Genomic DNA, 17,947 nt, shown 5'->3' with positions numbered 1-17,947 from the left:
ATCCCCCTCCCCGGACCGATCAACAATCAGATTCGTAATCTACGTCAAAAAATACATTAGAAAAAGTTGGTCTGGTAAATTCTGCAAAAAGTGACACCTACACCTCATATACGACCGGTCTAAAGCCAAACCAGTCACTTGTTGCAAAAATCTGACATTTTGTTATGAAGTTATAAGAGTTTAAACATACAGCTGATTAAAGAATAATATTTGAGAAATCGGCCTTCAAAGTTTATGATTTCGGACATTTCTCAGGCAGAAACTATTACCAAATCCTTTAAAATTGTTGTTTTAACTTTGAAAATTGAGAAAATATCAGCATAGCACAATAATATATAAATATATAGTTTAGTGCAATAAAATGGATTTCAAAAACTTTGACATGCCAGCATGTTTTTGCCATTATCTCTGAAACAGGATTTGCGACGAGTGACTGGTTTGGCTTGTCTTGCGACATATATGTTTGACTTGAATTTAATAAACTCAAGTCATAAATGATAAGTATGAATTTTAAAATTTTGCAGTACAAAATGCCTCCCAAACACCACTCATTTGGGACCTCATAACCTTTTATCAACTTAGTGGTTCCTGATCTTCATATCTGATCAAGTAATCACCATGCCCTCTTTTCAACCACTATACCCTATTTTTGGAACAGTGAAATTTGGCAGGCCCAAAATTTCAATCAGAAGTTAATACCTTTCATGATTCTGTGTATAGAGCACTTGTAAATCTTCAAATTGTTATTATTGTAAACTATAGAAATATTAATTATTATAAAAATATTAGAAATTAATGGAGCTTTGATATAATTTCTGTGTATTATATGTATAAACACTGTTGATTTTCTCTTTTAGTTTCAGATTCAGGAAACATTTCCATAATGTCATCATATTGAGTTCATATTGTATAAGTCAGAAGATTGGATTGGAAGTCTGATTGTTACATTGATTCCAGTATTATAATCAAGAACATTTAGACAGTAAGAACATTTTTGGTTATTTATTTAGATTTGATAAAACTTGATTGTTGGGCTTTTGTAGGCTATTTGTTGTTATTGTAGATCATTTTTGATAGTCAGATTGTTAAATATACAGATATTAGTGTAGCATTGGTCAAAATACCTATAAACCTAAATTAAAAATAAATAAATAGTATTGCGGTAAAGAATAATAATGTTAAAAGAGTAAGGAGAATAACTTATTAGTGATAATAACATACTTTTTAGCATGCATGTAAGAGTGAGTCATTTTTAATGTCTGAGAATCTGTCGCTGAACATTGATTGCTTTGGCAATAAGGTCAAATGCTAAATTTTGACATATGTGCCAACCAAAATATATAGTGAATTGATAACAGAAAAAGTATTTTATTCACTTGGTTGTCCAATATCTTGAGCAAATTTATGTAAATTTCCCATATGGGCACGATGATTTCATATCATATCCATATACGAGATGATGATGTCATTCTATCCATATGTTGACATCATGATGTCATATCGTACCCATACCAGTATATGGAAAAATCATAGGTACGTAGTTGTCACATACAATTTAATAGTGAGGATTGAGCTTAACCCTACAGTATTATGAATAATGGATAGTTTCATCCGGACATTCCCAACATCCCGTCAACCATGTTAGTTATGTAAACAAAAATTAATCATTATTGCAAATTTGAATGAAACGGTAATAAAATATAATTGGTTCTGGTAAATTATAGTATACCAAGTAATCTGCTGGGTAAACCTTTAATTAAAATTATAGCCTTTAATTAATTAAGGCAATCATCCTCATCATTTCGTTTGTTCCCTCAAGGGGGTTTGGGTCGTTTCGTCTTGTCTGTTTACCAACTCTGCTGAAATCAACCAATCAATCTACCGTCATCTGGAACACAATTCATCTATCTCTTCCTAGGTCGTCCTGTCTTCAAGTTGTTTTTTGATATCTCTGTGCTCCAATGCCCATCTTACCAAATTGTCCTCTTCTTTCCTCTTCATGTGTCTGTACCACCTCAATCTGCTGTCTCTTTTTTTTTTTTTTTTTTCTCAATTTCACAACTTTTACCTCCTGCATATTATGTCTTTGTTTCTCATTCTCTCTCATCTTGTCACTCCTCATATCGACATCTTATCTCTGCCATTTCCAGCTTCTTTCAAATAAAAAGGAATATATAATCTATAATTAGTATATTAGTACCGGTATATAAAAGCATTTCTTATGGCTGAGACAACTATAGAAGGAGATTGGAAACGACCCGAGATTTGCTTTTTGTTCTTCCATCCCGCCGATTCGTTGTGTTGCATGCTTTTGATATGCAAATCAACTCAACCAAACACTGTTGCAGCCAAGCGAATGCTTACTGCGCATGCTCAGTTCATAATCACTGAGCCGTGTAAAGGAAAACAACTACCGAATAGGCGTCCCTGACATCGTAGCCGAACTTGTTCGCGGCCTAAAGGGCTCTACGCCCCTGGGCTTATAATGGCTAGGCCACACTGTAGACCTAAACTATGGCATAATTTAAGGCAGTATTTCGTATTTATAATCATGTAATCCATAAAGATATTTCATATAGGTGCAAACAGGTTTAGCTAATCTTTCGGTATATTACCTGCCAATGACTAATGGTTCATGAATATTAGAGAAAAGTGTATTTTAATAGCTGATGTTTCCAACATTCATTTGCTCAAAAAGCAGTAATTAACATAAAAATATGTCAATTGGACTGTATGTACATATTCTCTGATTCTGAACATAACTTAAAATGTAAATAACTAAACTTTCGATTGAACTGGATGTTTGTTGCTAGTCACATTATTGAACCACGTGACTGAAAATGGCACTCTCAGACCATGCTCGCTGGTAAAGGAGAAAACTGGAAGTCACTTAGAGTTAAATTTGTAGGAGCCCCGATATTGTAGTGCATTTGGAAACACACGGTAGAATTCATAGAGGAAAACCTTTTTCCTTGAACTGTTTTCCTAATGAAAAAGTTAACATTCCCAACCTGACAAGGAACTGCACATCTCAGAGGAGAGTAATCAAGGAGCCTCCTTGGAGTAATCAAGAGAGTCTGCTCCAACTTTTGGCACCACAACTGAGTGCTGTTCAGTCATTTGATTTTTTGTTGGATTTTTAAAAAAATGCTAAAGTCATTGATATTGAAATCGCATACCAGTTGCCATTAAGGACCATCTAATGCACTTTAGTATGGAATGAGCCCCTATTATATTTTGGTCGAACGTTTGACACCATTTGTTTGTCCCATTGTAGGACTACAGTTCTACTGTAGCATACCGTCATCAATAGCGTAATGCATTATTTATGAATGAATGCCAGAAAAAAGGGGGGAAATGGCATTATTATTATTTCAACAGTTAATAATAAGTAGATTCCCTGAAGCAATTTTTTAGTTTGCATTGTTTTGTTGGTGTTGCATTGAAAGATCTGTCTCCAAAACTTAAATCAATTCAGAGTCATGAAAGGTAAGTTTGGTAGGTAGATCGTATTACCTGAATGTGAATTTTGTTTTCCATTCAGAGAGGTATTTCAACAATATTGTATAGGTATAATAGTTATATAAGATCCATTTACTTTCTATAGAGTTTGCTGGAACACTTCCAGTTATGAAACCTATTAAAGTAATTAGAGCATGCAACAAGTTGGAAAGATACATTTCTGAAAAAAAAAACCCTTGGTGATTAGTTCTGTAATTGCAACTTTTGCTGGCACAGTAGAATTTTGAGAAAATATTTAAAAAAAAGTAGTTTTCCAGCCAGGTGCTATATACTGGTGTTAGAAAACATAATGTATTTTCATGAGCGCATATAGTTAGCATTGATCTTGGTAAAACTTGATCCAATGTAACCACAGGTATATAGGATCTTACAAGAAGATAGTCACTTGAATAATAAGGAAGCAATAAACATTACCGTAGGTCTTCGTAGAACTAAAAAATGTGCCTCAATTATCATGAGGCTTCGCGCATGCCTCCCTTAAGGTATTTTTAGAAAAAATCCTCACAACCACTATTGGGCCACATATTTTATAATTTTCATGGTTGAAGCTGCAACATGTTTTTCCCCAGAATTTGTCCTTTGGCTGTAAGCCAACCCCTGATATAAGTTTAGTAACATCCTGAATTCTGATTTGTATATTTTTATGTATTTTTTTGTCATCATGAAAGCCAAACCTTCCTCCCAAACTTGACCCAACTTTGTGATTAAGGGGTGTGCTTACACCAAAAGAACTATGTGTTAAATAACATCTAAATTTTGTAATCATGAATGATACTAAGTTAGCTTAGTTTTTAAAAAAAATTTTAAATGTCATCATTCATAGAATGGAAGTAATAAACAATGCAACAACTTTTAATGTACAAAATCATAACTACTGTATTTTCAAGTGATTGTCTATCATAATCATAAAATTAATCACTAGTTTTATGTCACTGCCCTCATCAAATTTTGGGACCTCATGGATTTTCTACTTTTTGCTATTGTTTTTTGAAAGTGAAAAACTATGGTTTATGTTGATGAAAATGAAAACAACATTTTGATGCATCCATATTACTCTCTGACTGCAGTCTGTCAGTGACTGGATTTAGAGACTACTGTACCCTACAATGTTTATTTTTATTTTTTGTGCTGCTTTTTAATAAACTATTATTTACTGTGTTGTTGACCAATGTTTTGGTTGTTGACAAAATAGCAAATAATAAATCCTCTCACCGAAAAAACATTTTCAAATCCCAGATGTGAAAATAACAATAAATTTTTCTTGGCCTAATATTAAACATATACATCTCTTCCAATCATAGTGTATATTTTAAATGAAGGGTTTCTCGAATATGAATAAGAGAAAGAATAATTAGAACAGTAAAAGTAGGAATTGAACATGACACTTGACCTTTAATAGAATAATTTACATTGCATGTGATGCCATTCCTTTTAATACCAGGAAATACATTATCTATGGTAGACAAAACGTGAGTGGTAATGAATTGTTGAACATGAAATTCCACTCAAGAAATAAACATGCATATGCAGAATACAGTATACAACTACTAAATGTCACCCCAGTTAGCTTATTTTTATTCTGATATTTGGTGTCTTCTTGAATGTATAAATCATTATAATGTTTTTTATGTAATAAATTATATAGCTGGCATTCAGCCAATCATTATCATTGTATTATGCTTACCGGGATAAATTTAGTCTATTGTATGTAGGAATGAAAATGAAAAATCTCAGTGTAATGAACAGGCTTAAACTACATCCCCATTATGAATCTAGCACTACAAAATATAAATATTATAATCAGTCATGCATATCGTTAGTTCTAGTTGAGCAGTTTAGCCATTTACAGGGATCTATAAAGCCCTGGAAAATTGAATATGTAATTAGCCACGCATATCATTAGGTGAACGGTTCAGCCATTGACGTGGAAGTTTTTTGTGCATGACGTAGGAATGGTGTTCTAATCCGTCCAGCTTTATGTATGCAGTCAAAGAATAGTTCATTCATATCTGGCCATCAGTAACACAGCATGCTACTACCCGGCAGCAGTGTGCTCATTTCTAATCTAATAATTCTTCCAGACAATCTATTGGACTTTTATAAAACTAATCGAGCCTCCTAAAGGGATAAATGGTAAGACAAATATTCAAGTAGTTTATCATACTTTATGTTTATTAATATTTATCATGATTATATAATAATGCATGTAGCTGAGCTATCACAAGTGACCCCTCATTGAGCCTGTATCCATGGCTAGAGCTTAGTGAGTAGAGATCCTAGGAATTTTTAGTTGAAGATAAATGATCTTATTATATAGTTAATTTGAGTAATTTAAACCATTAAACTTCACAGTTTGGACTCATTGTAGCCCATTGGATCTTACACATGATTGTGCAATTTTATATGGTAAATTTTACACCAGGGGTGAACCATTAAATGATGATTGTAAGATTCGGACCTATGATCTTGAGATTAGATGGTGACATTTGTAATTGTATCAAGAGACAAGTGCATTTTTAAGTAACTAACAACCCGTCACTTGACATTAAACACATGATGTGTAGGCCTACATACTATTAAAAGGAAATGTTAAATGAGAAACAGAAACATATCCAGTTGCAGACATCTACTGTGAGAGGACAAATTATTTAAGTTTAGTAGACTAACAAATGTCAGAGGTCATAATATTTATGTGCCTCTAAGCTAAACAATATAAGAAGGCTTGTTTATTTAAAATATAATTAGTTTTTGTTTTTGTTTTTTGTTTTTTTTTCTCTGTCTTAATTTTAAATGAATAAATATATAAATGAAATACTGGTAGAGGTCTTGGATTATTTGTGGCTTTCTTCAACTTAGTCAAATCAAATGAAAAATGATATCAATTTACCACTGATGTATTTTCTTGTATTATATTTACAATAGACAGACTGTCTACTTTAGTATGAGACTGAATTTTAAGCATTTTCTACAAAGATACAGGTGTACAGTATGCTAAATTAATGATCATTTATTAATACACACAATAAACAATTAAGTTATAGGTAATTATTACCTGACCAATGATTTTTGGTAATATAATTTTTTTATGTCCACTTGAACTCGCTTAATAATAGTCTTCTAAAACACTGTCTCTACGGGCACATATTTTATTTTCAATTTTTTTTTTTTTTTTTTTTTTTATAACAGTAATTTTTCTTGCTGGCAGTTCAATAGTTAATAATAACCATACTACCACCTGTATAATATTCACTGGAAAAAAAGTATGATTTATCTACCGGTAGTCAATCCTTCAAGTAATGAAGGCTACAGTATGCGCCATTGGGAGTTTCCATGATGGTTTTGAAAAAAGAAATTGTCAATCCTAATGCTCTGTCTATAATTTTTTTTGAGATATGATTTTTCCCATACAGAGATGAAGATGTACTGTATACTGTATAAGATGATATCATATCACAATTATATATTTGGAAGATCATAGATAGATGTCTCATATAATTTGATAGTAGGGCATGCCTTTTGGATAATCCTAACCATATTACGACCTGTATAATATTCACTGAAAAAAGTATGACTCATCTACCAGTAGTTGTGATCCTTCAAGCAGTATGACAGTAACTTTTCCTTGGGAAATTTCCATGATGGTTATGAAAAAAAAAAGAGTCAACTCTAATGCCAATAATTTTTTCAAAAGCAAATATGATTTTTCAATAGGCCTAGAGATGACGTTGACATATTGTACCCAGACTTGCTGTTTTTCCAATTGGGATACTGTAGGCTATTGCACAATACTTATAAATATTACATCAACTGACATTAAAAAATAAATTTTGTCTGTTTACCTGTTTAATATACTGTATATATATATATATACATCTATTATAGGAAGGTGGAATATTAAAATGTACTGTATATGTTTTTTTGGAAGTAATTCAATTTTAAATCATTCCGGAAGCCATTTTGTAAACCAGGATGTTAGGTTGCTGAGGTTGTTTAAATTGTGTAGATGAAAATAATTCATTGAGTAACGATCAAGTAGTGCAAGACCACCATACTTACCGGTAGTGCCAGTATAATCAAACTGTTGTCTTTTAAATTCATTGTCAATATTTAAAAATTATGGTAATCCTTTTCAATTTGTTGCGCTAAAATGGTATATATTATTACAACCAGCAATTAATGAAGAACCGACCAAAGGAAACATCTGCGTCACATACCGTACTTCTTGCATACATATTGTTTGTCTTGTAGTATTGAATGATGTTTATACAGAATATGTTATTTTTTGTCATGTTTCTTTTTTTCTATTCAATTTTATTTAAAGCACATTTGAAGATGATTTATTACCTATAAGTTGCTTTGAATAAGCTATAATTCAGGATTGAAGTTTTTTTATGCTTTCTAAATATTGTAAAATTAAAAATATGTGAATATGGAGTCTTTTACCAGTAGTAGAATAGACAGTTAGTCAGTCTACTTTTATATTTCTTATAATTAAACAGAAACTTTGTATAATATAAATATATTTGAATCCAATCGTCCCATAATTTATGGGCTTCTTTGTCATCTAAAGTATTTTTATTAATTGTTCTTCGTAGTTAGGTGGTCATCCTGTGTGTGATATTCAATTTACTTTGTGTTTCTCATAATTAAAAATATGAATTATATATATACAAGGAAATGTCATCCTTGAAGTTTATCGCCATAATAAGTAAACACTCTAGAATTGCTAAAATTTACTAATGTAAATTTAATGTAAATTCATTTTTTATTTACTCTTAATGGAATTGGCATTTTTATCAGAAATAATATTCACTTTAAATTTAGTTGTAATACATTGGATTTTAAAAATTATATATGTACAAATTAATGTATAAATAAGTACAAATGTAATGTACCTTATTATGTACCATGCTTCCATATGCTTTAGATGATTGTAATTTTAAACATACAAATACATATTTTATTAGAATACTGAGGTTGAGATAAAATGTCAAATGTGGTTTTTATTTAAAAAAGTTTGTTAGCAAGATATAATAGATAATGTAAAAACGCAAAACTGCGCGTAGTTGACGTCACACACTGAGCACATTAAGAAAGCTGTGACTATTCCATGCCGAGCCAAATGTTCCTTGAAGTGCGCATGCACGTAGCTTGTGCCATTTTTGAGATATCGTGCGAACAGAAATGTGGAGAAAGAAAGAAAAATCTCTAACAATAACAAGAGGTGATCTGCTAGTGAAGCGGATCACCAAAAAACTTAAATAGACAGTAGGCATATCTATGCATTAATGTAGACAGTAGGCATATCTATGCATTCTAAAGACCCCAAGAAATGGTGTGATTTGTTTTAGTTTTGATTATCGTATGTTTGTACTATATATACACATGGACTTAACAGAAATTATTACCAACCATGAGTTTACATTATAAATGAATTCCTGTTTTAATGCATGTTTAAATTAAACATCCTGAGCTATGCACCTTTTTATTGGGTCTGTTGCATCACATGTGAATGCAAGTCTACTGTTGTACAGCTGTTAACTGATAGACAGAATGGTATGAACTTGTAAGAATCTACTTATGCCCTTGTTGAGATTAACTTTTAATTTTTAAGTGTTTGAAACATCAATTGAAGATTAAGTCAGTGCCATGGTCCAACTAATAATGTTATGTGGCTTTATTCTCTAAAAAATAATAGCAATACAATGTTCTAACTAAAAATGAATTTTATTTCACTACAAAACAATATTATGAAATAAGTTTTTAAAAAATCCATTATTTCTGAATTAAATACAGTCTATTAAAATATTATGTTTAAAATTAATTAAAATAAAGAAAAAATATGTTTTTGATTTAGATATGTTTCTCTCCAGAGTTTTATGTAGAAATAGGATAAAGGTGTTTCTTTTTCTCTTTTTTACCTTTAACAAGATGCCACAACAGTTGTATGCTATTAGGATTGATTGTCATGACAATTTGCGGCAGAGCCAAAGAAAAAAAAGCTGTTAACTTTAAATGAGCGAAACATGTTTTTATATACAGTAAATTGATAGTAAAACATTTACAAGCTTTTTATACTTTGAAATAAATCTTATCATCTCCCAGCGATAAACAATGATGTAAACCATTTCATATATAACTATACAGTATATCCAATTATACTGCCTGTCTGGCCAAATTAGTGTTACTGACTGGTCTATGATTAAAACTTTTTAAACTTGATATTTTGAGGTAGCTTATTGTTTCTTTTATGTAGTATTATGTTTTTTAAGTCCTTTTCAGTTTTAATACTAGATACAAGATTCAAATAATTTTGTTGGTTATAACATTTTATGGATAATTACAAACTCTTTCCCATAAACATAATAAAATTAGATGAAAATTTAACAATTTGCGATAATGTGTTGAGTTGTACAGTAGTTTCTGCTTACCAACTCTACTTCCCACTGTCTATTAATGTAGAAAGCTGATCCTACATCATATTAAATATTTATCATTGTTCATATCAAGAATATATTAAAAGCAGATTGGTAATTAGGTCTGTGTCATATAATAATAATATTAATATGTCGTTCTTATATAGCGCTTAATGCCTTAACAAAGCCTCTAAGCGCTTCACATTACTACCCCGGTCATTGGATCAAACACATATGGAACACATTGAACACCAAATTAAATTATTAAGTTAAATTATATTATTATTCCATATTGCGGCTAGTAATCAAAGCAGTTGTGTTGGAACCTACCAGGTACCCACTTGTACTCCTGGGTGGAGAGAGGCAACCGTAGATAAAGTGCCTTGCCCAAGGACACAAGCGATTTGCACAGCGAGAGTTTCGAACCCCCGACCTCAAGGTTGGGAGTCCAAGCCACAACCGATGCGCCAACTGCTTCTACATGTGTGTGTGTGTGTCTGCTATGCTTTTTTATATTTGTTGACCAGTTGACAGTGTATGGCTCCATTCATAAATTAATGGAAATCCATTGATGTTTTGTAGACTAATCAATAACTTCAGTTAACTATTAAAAAGTAAACATCAACATATATTGATTTATAAAACAAAAGGAAAGGAAGTGATGATTATACAGTATGGACAAAATCTGTCATATGATTTATACCACATATATTATCTAATACAGAATACTGGTCTCTGTCTATGCAAATGATAATGTTACATAATTTATTCTATATATAATTCATTTTCTATACTCTATAGGCCATGATGTTGTTTTAGATGAGAGGGGTTTGATTATAGCATGGAATCATACGATATGATAATATGATTCATGTATAGTAGTGGCATAAAAACTGTCGCCTTATTAAAACACTAATTCTTGTTCAATAATAATTCTATTAAAATAGCTTGTTCAGGTCATAAAAAAAAATTTGCAAAATATCATAAAATGTATTTTAACAAGCAAGTATTTTGGAAACACGCTTTAAGATGATGTTTATTAGAAGGCATTCTACAGTACATATACAGTGAACCACTACCTTTGGGACCAACAAAAGTGTCCCCTTAATAGGGGTGTCTGCTTAATAGGGTATCCCTATTCAGAGAACACTAACCAAAAATGTGAACTTGTCCTTTTAATACTGGTTTTTGGCATGTTTTGATACATCGATGACATACATTCTTTATAATTTTATTCTTATTGATATAAGAATCAGTTACAGTTGAATTAGAACTAGTTATCTGCAATGCAAATACAAATCATTTACAATAAGAAATCATCAGAAATGTAATTAAAACAACAATAGTTTTATATGTTCCCAATATTATTTCATGATGCATTGTAAAAGACCAAATATTTTTTATATTTTTAAAAATAATCTTGAGCTTTCTATTGGATGGATGTAGCATGATTAGAGTAACGACTTAGAATTAAGTGTGCACGTTATGGTATAGATTAGAATCCTATATGAAAGTATTGGTTTATACGAAGTAACACATGCAGTAGGCCTATACCTGTACCTGTGTTCAGTCTAAGGAATCTATATTTTTAAACAGTAGATTAGATGAAGTTGTACGGACATTAGATAAAAATACCGTCCTAGAGAGCTAGCCTTTTATTCCCACCCACTTACTCAATATGGTGTTGTCCATTTTCCTTCAGCCAGCACTTTGTAGATCTTCCCAGTCTCCTAATTAGTAATTTCACATTTAGCTAGATGTGAATATATTGTTCGGACCATCTGTGCAAGCCTTGTCTCTGACGTTAACCATGTGACGTAGTTCCCGCCATATGTCATATTTTTAGCTAATGCTATTACTGGTATAGATTTTACATATTATGCCTTTTATTTTGTTTGATACTGACGTAAATGTTACTGTCAAGAGATTCGGTATTACCTTAACATCCTATTAATAATGCTGGTAAATAAATAGGTAGCAGTGTATGTTTTTATCTATAAATTGATTGCTCACACTGTGTGTAATTATATGTATTTATTTTTAATTACTAGTTTGTATGTGGATTTTGTATCAATGTCATTTTACGGTATCATATTTGTGTCACATTTATGACTGTAGTTAAAATTTACTGACACTTTCATAGTCTTTATTCAGTAAATAATTAATTTATTAAATTATGATTGGATTGATGATAGTTTTTGAGTGTTAAAATTTCTTTTCTTTTTGATTTATAAGGTGCTTATAACAAAAATATATGCAACAATGACAAAAAAAACCCCCTGATACAGACATATAAATCAAATACTCGGACTTCCTATTTATTTTGTTTTCAGCTCATTTGCATTGCCAATACAGATGGTAATGAATGCAATTTAAAAAAAAAATGAAGTGTAGATTTCTCGTGCTTTGTAAGACAATAAAAAAATCCTTATGTCCTTGTTATTTTGAATGACAAGTGATATTAGGAAGTGGGTTAGTGTTCAAGATCCAATTATATACCGGTACAACCATTACGCACCAGTAAGTGCTACCTTTAACAGTAAATGAAAGTATGGAAAATACTGTAGATAAAAACAAAGGAGGAATTCCTGGTACTCAATGCTTTAACTCTACCGCAAAATAGTCTACCTGCACTGGATATCAAACTCTGATTTTCCATCGTAATGCTATGGCGGCCTGATACTTTGATATATTAACTTGTTCTGGTTCCATATGCTTTTAGTTTATATGCTCATGAAAGCCTAATAATTTTATGATTATATTGTATTTTTGCCAACAGTACTGTAATTTATGCGAAATACAACATAATTTTACATTTTGTTTTTTCACTGTAGAAATATTATATTCTGTAGTTTTATAATCATACATATAATGCATACTTCAAATGCAGTTATGACTGTTGATCTTGAACACTGATGCTCGTTCAGTAAGAAAATGTCAGTGGCTTGTGTATTAGTTGTTCAGGTCATCTGAGATCAAAATAAAACAAATTTCACAAAATATCATAAAGGTATTTTAACAGGAAAATATTTTGAGACATGCCTTAAGACAAGGTTTATTATAGAAGGTGTTATATACATATATTTAGTTATCTTTGGGAATGAAGCACTAACAATCATGTATATTACATTCAATTCTGATTGAATGAATACATTTTTGAACAAAGGCAAAGTATATCTTGGCTCTAGGCTCCTTCTGTTGATTTACTAGTTGTAAGTTCTACTTTGTTATTTGTTCTCGTTTATTTATGGATATGGTTTTTGAAATTTTGATTTCTCTGGCCCTGTAATTTAAATAATAAGATGAATTTATATAGCACAAATAAACAAGATTTTATTTGCTCAAATGTTATTTTACAAAATTTTATAGTAAAATTGAAATTTTGTTTTTACAGATAATAAATAGTTATATTATCCATTTATCATAAAATTGTGTTTTTCAGATAAAATCCATGTTGGGAGAATGAATTAAGAATAAGGAAGGACATTTTGCATATGCTCACCAATGCTTGGTTAGAAAACAGCTGCCCTGATTGGTCTCTGCTTAGAGCTCAACACCAGAAACCTACAGTAATCACCATGAAATTCGATTGCATTGACAAAATCATTAGTGGTTGGTTTGGTCGCTATGGTAGGCTTCTTGCCAGGCAACCACTGCCCTTCCTTCTTTTACCACTATTTTTAGTATTTTTACTGTTGATCGGCTTTTTGCAATTCAACGTCGAAGATGATGTTGAGTATTTGTTCACCCCAGAAGGAAGTCCTGGTAAAACTGACCGGGTGATTGCAAGAGAATTGTTCAAAAATGGAGATGAAGGAACTGAGTTCCTTCCAAATCGTGCACTGGAAACATTTATACAACGTGGAGAATTAATCGCAACACCAAAAAAGGGTAATAATATATTATCTGAGGTCACATTTGGTGAAATACTTGCTCTGGATGAGGATATACGTGCAATCAAGATATCCATAAATGGCACAGAAAAGGACTACACTGACCTTTGCATGAAGTGGGATGGGCATTGCCTTACAAATCCTGTGCTTGAGTTTTTTGATAAAGACACAGTACATCTACATACTCGTAATTTAACATACCCAAATGCAGTAAAAGACAATGAACCACTATTCATTGGGAAAAACCTAGGAGGTGTGACATTTTACAACAAAGAAGAAGGAACTGTAAAAAGTGCTCAAGCAATGGCGATACATTATCTTTTGTCTGGAAGTGATCAGGACTATGGAAAGGAATGGGAGAAACGGTTTATGGAATTTGTTGCAAACGTTGCTAAAACATCGAAAACCATTGACATCTGCATGGCAACATCAATGTCTTTGGCGGACGAGATGCTGAATGCCAGTGTGAGGGTAATACCACGGTTTGCTGCAACGTTTGGAATGCTTATCGTATTTGCGATTTTGTCTTGCATCCAGCGTGATTGGGTTCTCAGCAGGCCTTGGCTGGGTCTGCTTGGAGTAATAAATGCAGGCTTGGCCATTTTAAGCTCTATCGGTATGCTAAGCTTTGGAGGCATTAAGTTTAATATGGTAGTAGCCTCAATGCCTTTCCTCATTCTAGGTGAGTAAATGGGAATTTACTTTTTCATTTTTTTTTTTTTTTCATTTCGCATCAATTAACAAGTTACTGCTTGCAGACTGCTGTTTCCAGTATTTGCCCTGATGAGGTTCTAAGTGTTATGACATGGTACAGCCATAAAGTTTTTTGCTTGCAATAATAGAGGCTTTGAATTTGAGTCTAATGCAGGTCATATTGCTGCTATAAGTGGTGGCAACAGAGTGGGGATCCAGGGGTGGGATCACCAAATAGTATATAAGGTTAATAATGGATTATTATTATTATGATGATGTAGATGATGATGATGAGAAGAATGATGACGATGACGACCACGACTTCACCATTCTGATTTTTTCAAATTGAAAATAATAAATTTATAAATATACATTTGAAATTCAAAGTAAATTTGACATTCAATGAAAAACTAAAATTATTTTTAAAGTATAATTATTTCAATTCTGCAATTTAGTTTTTTTTTTAGCTGAACACACCAGTAAAATCATTAAAATTTAGAAGATGTAAGATACATTTTGAACTTCCATGTTACCTGATAAGTGTGACCTGTACTGTATTGACATATTAAGTGTCCATGATGCCAGAAAGCTCTAAAGAAGTTCTTTTTCATATTTAAAAATTTTATTAGAAATTATTTTTTTTTTTTCTCTGAACAGGTATTGGTGTTGATAATATGTTTCTTATGATAGCTTCATGGAGACAGTGCAAACAGAACCTGTGCCTGGAGGAACGTATGGGAAGAACATTTTCAGAGGCAGCTGTGTCCATCAGTATCACCACTTTAACAGATCTACTTGTTTTTGCGATTGGAGCCAGCACAAAAATACCAAGCGTTAGAATGTTTTGTGCTTACGCAGGTCTTTCGGTTCTTTTTATGTACATTTATCAAATCACTTTCTTCGGCGCATGCATGGTTTACACTGGGCAACGCGAGTTAAAGAACCATCACTGTTGTTCATGTAAGAAAGTTCTTCCACGTGAGGAAGCACCAACACGACTCTATCGCATTTTTTGTGCAGGAGGTTTCTCTTCACGCACAAGGAATTTTAACGTTGATCTTGAACATCGTGTGATGAAGTTTTTCCGTGCGTACTACGGACCTTTTCTGATGAAGCCGTACGTAAAAGTGTTTGTACTACTTGCCTTCATTATGTATTTTCTCATCGGTATTTACGGATGTGCAAGAGTGCAAGAAGGTTTGCGTTTGAAATACATTGCTGCTGAGGATTCTTATCCGTATAAATATTACGACAAGAAAGACCAATTTTTTTTACGTTATGGCCCATCAGTGAGCATCATATTTACAGATCCTTTACCCTATTGGGAGGAAAAATCTCAGGCGTATATAGAAGAAATAACCAGGAAATATGAAGGGTCAGAATATGTATGTAAAAATTTCACAGAGTCATGGATTCGGGTTTTCCAGAAATTTCTCTATATGACATTGAATACCACTGATGTGGAGGAAAAGGTGTTTTTATCCATGCTTGAACAATTTCTAGCAAGTCCTCAGGCAAAGAGGTTTAATTTAGACATAACATTTAATGAGAATCGCACACAGATCATTGGCTCACGCATACTTGTACTTACCAATGACCTACACAATGCTGTCGAGGAGCGCAACATGATGTTAGAAATGCGTGATCTCGCAGGAGAGGCATCATTTAACATTACTGCCTTTGACTCTACATTTATTCATTATGACCAGTATGTAGGTGTACTGCCAACGACAATACAAACACTGGGAATCGCAACAGCTAGCATGTTTATTGTCGCATTGCTTATGATACCGCACCCAGTCTGTACAATTTGGGTTACTTTTTGCATAGTTTCTATAGACATTGCGGTGATTGGGTATATGACATTATGGGGCGTCAGTTTAGATGGAATCTCAATGATGAACATTATTCTATGTATTGGCTTTAGTGTGGACTTTACAGCTCATATAACATACGCGTATGTAACCTCCCCTGAGAGTACGCCAAATAAGCGAGCCATAGATGCTCTTCATTCTTTAGGCATGCCAATTTTACAAGGCGCGTTGTCAACTATAATTGGCGTTTCAGCATTATGCACAGCACCTATGTATGTCTTTACAACTTTTTTTAAAACTCTGTTCTTAGTAATGGTGTTTGGCGCACTCCATGGACTTGTGTTTCTCCCAGTTTTTCTCACGGTTCTTGGACCGTGTATGCCGCATGCAGCTGAAGAGCATCCGCAGTCAGAGGATGTTGCACACTCCTCAAATGATGAGAAGAAGAATACGTATGTTGCTATGATACCGGTCTTTCTAGACGATAATAAGAAACATGTAGTGGATGCATACATTAGTGTTGTTTGAAGTATGCTATGCATTTGTGATGCTAGAATCCAATGGAAGTTTACATGAACATTTTGAGCTAGGATAAGCTTACTTTACTTTATTTGTGACATGTATTTCTTGGTAATTGGTCCTCGAGAAGTACTTTAAGAAAACTGTTTAGGGTCATTAGAAGTATTGTCCTTACTGTTTTTTATTCTCACTTATAGTTATAAACAATTGTGTTTTAAATGTTTTGGTTTATAATTAATTTGCTTGAATTTCTTGATGGTTAATTTTTTATATTTTGTATATAATGCATTTGGATTGTTTTTTTTTGTTTTGTTTTGTTTTTTTTTTAAGGCAGTGACAATAGTTACCCTGATCTTAGATGAATTTTGAATTCTGACTACAATAGAATCCAAATCAGAATTAGAAATTCAATTAAAACTGGTGTAACAATAGCCACTCCTTATTTGTGTTTTAAATTATTTTCAATTAAATAAAGCAATTTTTTTTTTTTAGAAAAAATAGTTATTTTATTACCTTAAATTGGTATTCGTAATAATTATGAATTCAAGGAAAACTGGTGTAACAATAGCCACTCCTTATTCAATTTTTTTTTTACAAAAAAAATTATTTTACTGACTGAAATTGTTAGATGTAACAATTATTCAAATGATAGTATAATGATTTAGGTTAGTGCAGCAATACATAATTTCCTCCCTCTTACAGTACCAGTATATTGTTATTTCACGTTAAATGTATGTGTAACAGTTAACCTACGTAAAATTGATAAATGCAAGATTGTAACGGACACGAGCAAGAAGCAATGCATTATAAATTACGCAACTTAAATAATTATTTTTTTCTGTGTGAATTTAAGCAGATGTATACCATGTAATGTAATGGTATAAACAAATGTATGTGTGTGCATATAAATAGGAGGATACATCATAGAGAAAAGTGTGTGAAGAGCAGATTGGTTAGTTTTGTGTGAGAGGGTGGTGTGTGCTTGTACTAGGTTGTAGGCTGTGCATGTGGGGATATGACTTAGTGTGTGTGGGGGTGTGTGTGTGTGTGTGTGTATCAATGTAGGATATGTCACAATTACATATATCTG

The 17,947-nt window shown here is 32.3% G+C and overlaps 1 protein-coding gene across 5 annotated transcripts in view; it reads left to right on the top strand.

Moving 5' to 3' along the window:
- Window positions 1–17,927, top strand: part of LOC117120049 (patched domain-containing protein 3-like) — a 53,073-nt gene extending 35,146 nt beyond the window's left edge. For 4 of the 5 annotated variants that reach the window (XM_033265046.1, XM_033265047.1, XM_033265049.1 and 1 more), the window contains 3 exons: window positions 858–982; window positions 13,381–14,513; window positions 15,182–17,927. In XM_033265046.1, coding sequence (XP_033120937.1) covers window positions 13,433–14,513; window positions 15,182–16,866 — 2,766 coding nt within the window. In that variant the 5' untranslated portion in view covers window positions 858–982; window positions 13,381–13,432 and the 3' untranslated portion in view covers window positions 16,867–17,927. Of the gene's footprint in view, window positions 1–857; window positions 983–5,455; window positions 5,656–13,380; window positions 14,514–15,181 lie in introns of those variants that run through there. The other variant, XM_033265050.1, reaches the window with a different exon arrangement.
- The last annotated feature ends 20 nt before the right edge of the window (window positions 17,928–17,947 follow it).

Source organism: Anneissia japonica, unplaced genomic scaffold, assembly GCF_011630105.1.
Source record: "Anneissia japonica isolate Jap-2015-1 unplaced genomic scaffold, ASM1163010v1 scaffold287597_len576451_cov177, whole genome shotgun sequence".
Classification (NCBI taxonomy): domain Eukaryota; kingdom Metazoa; phylum Echinodermata; class Crinoidea; order Comatulida; family Comatulidae; genus Anneissia; species Anneissia japonica.
This window is presented reverse-complemented; position numbering and strand designations above follow the sequence as displayed.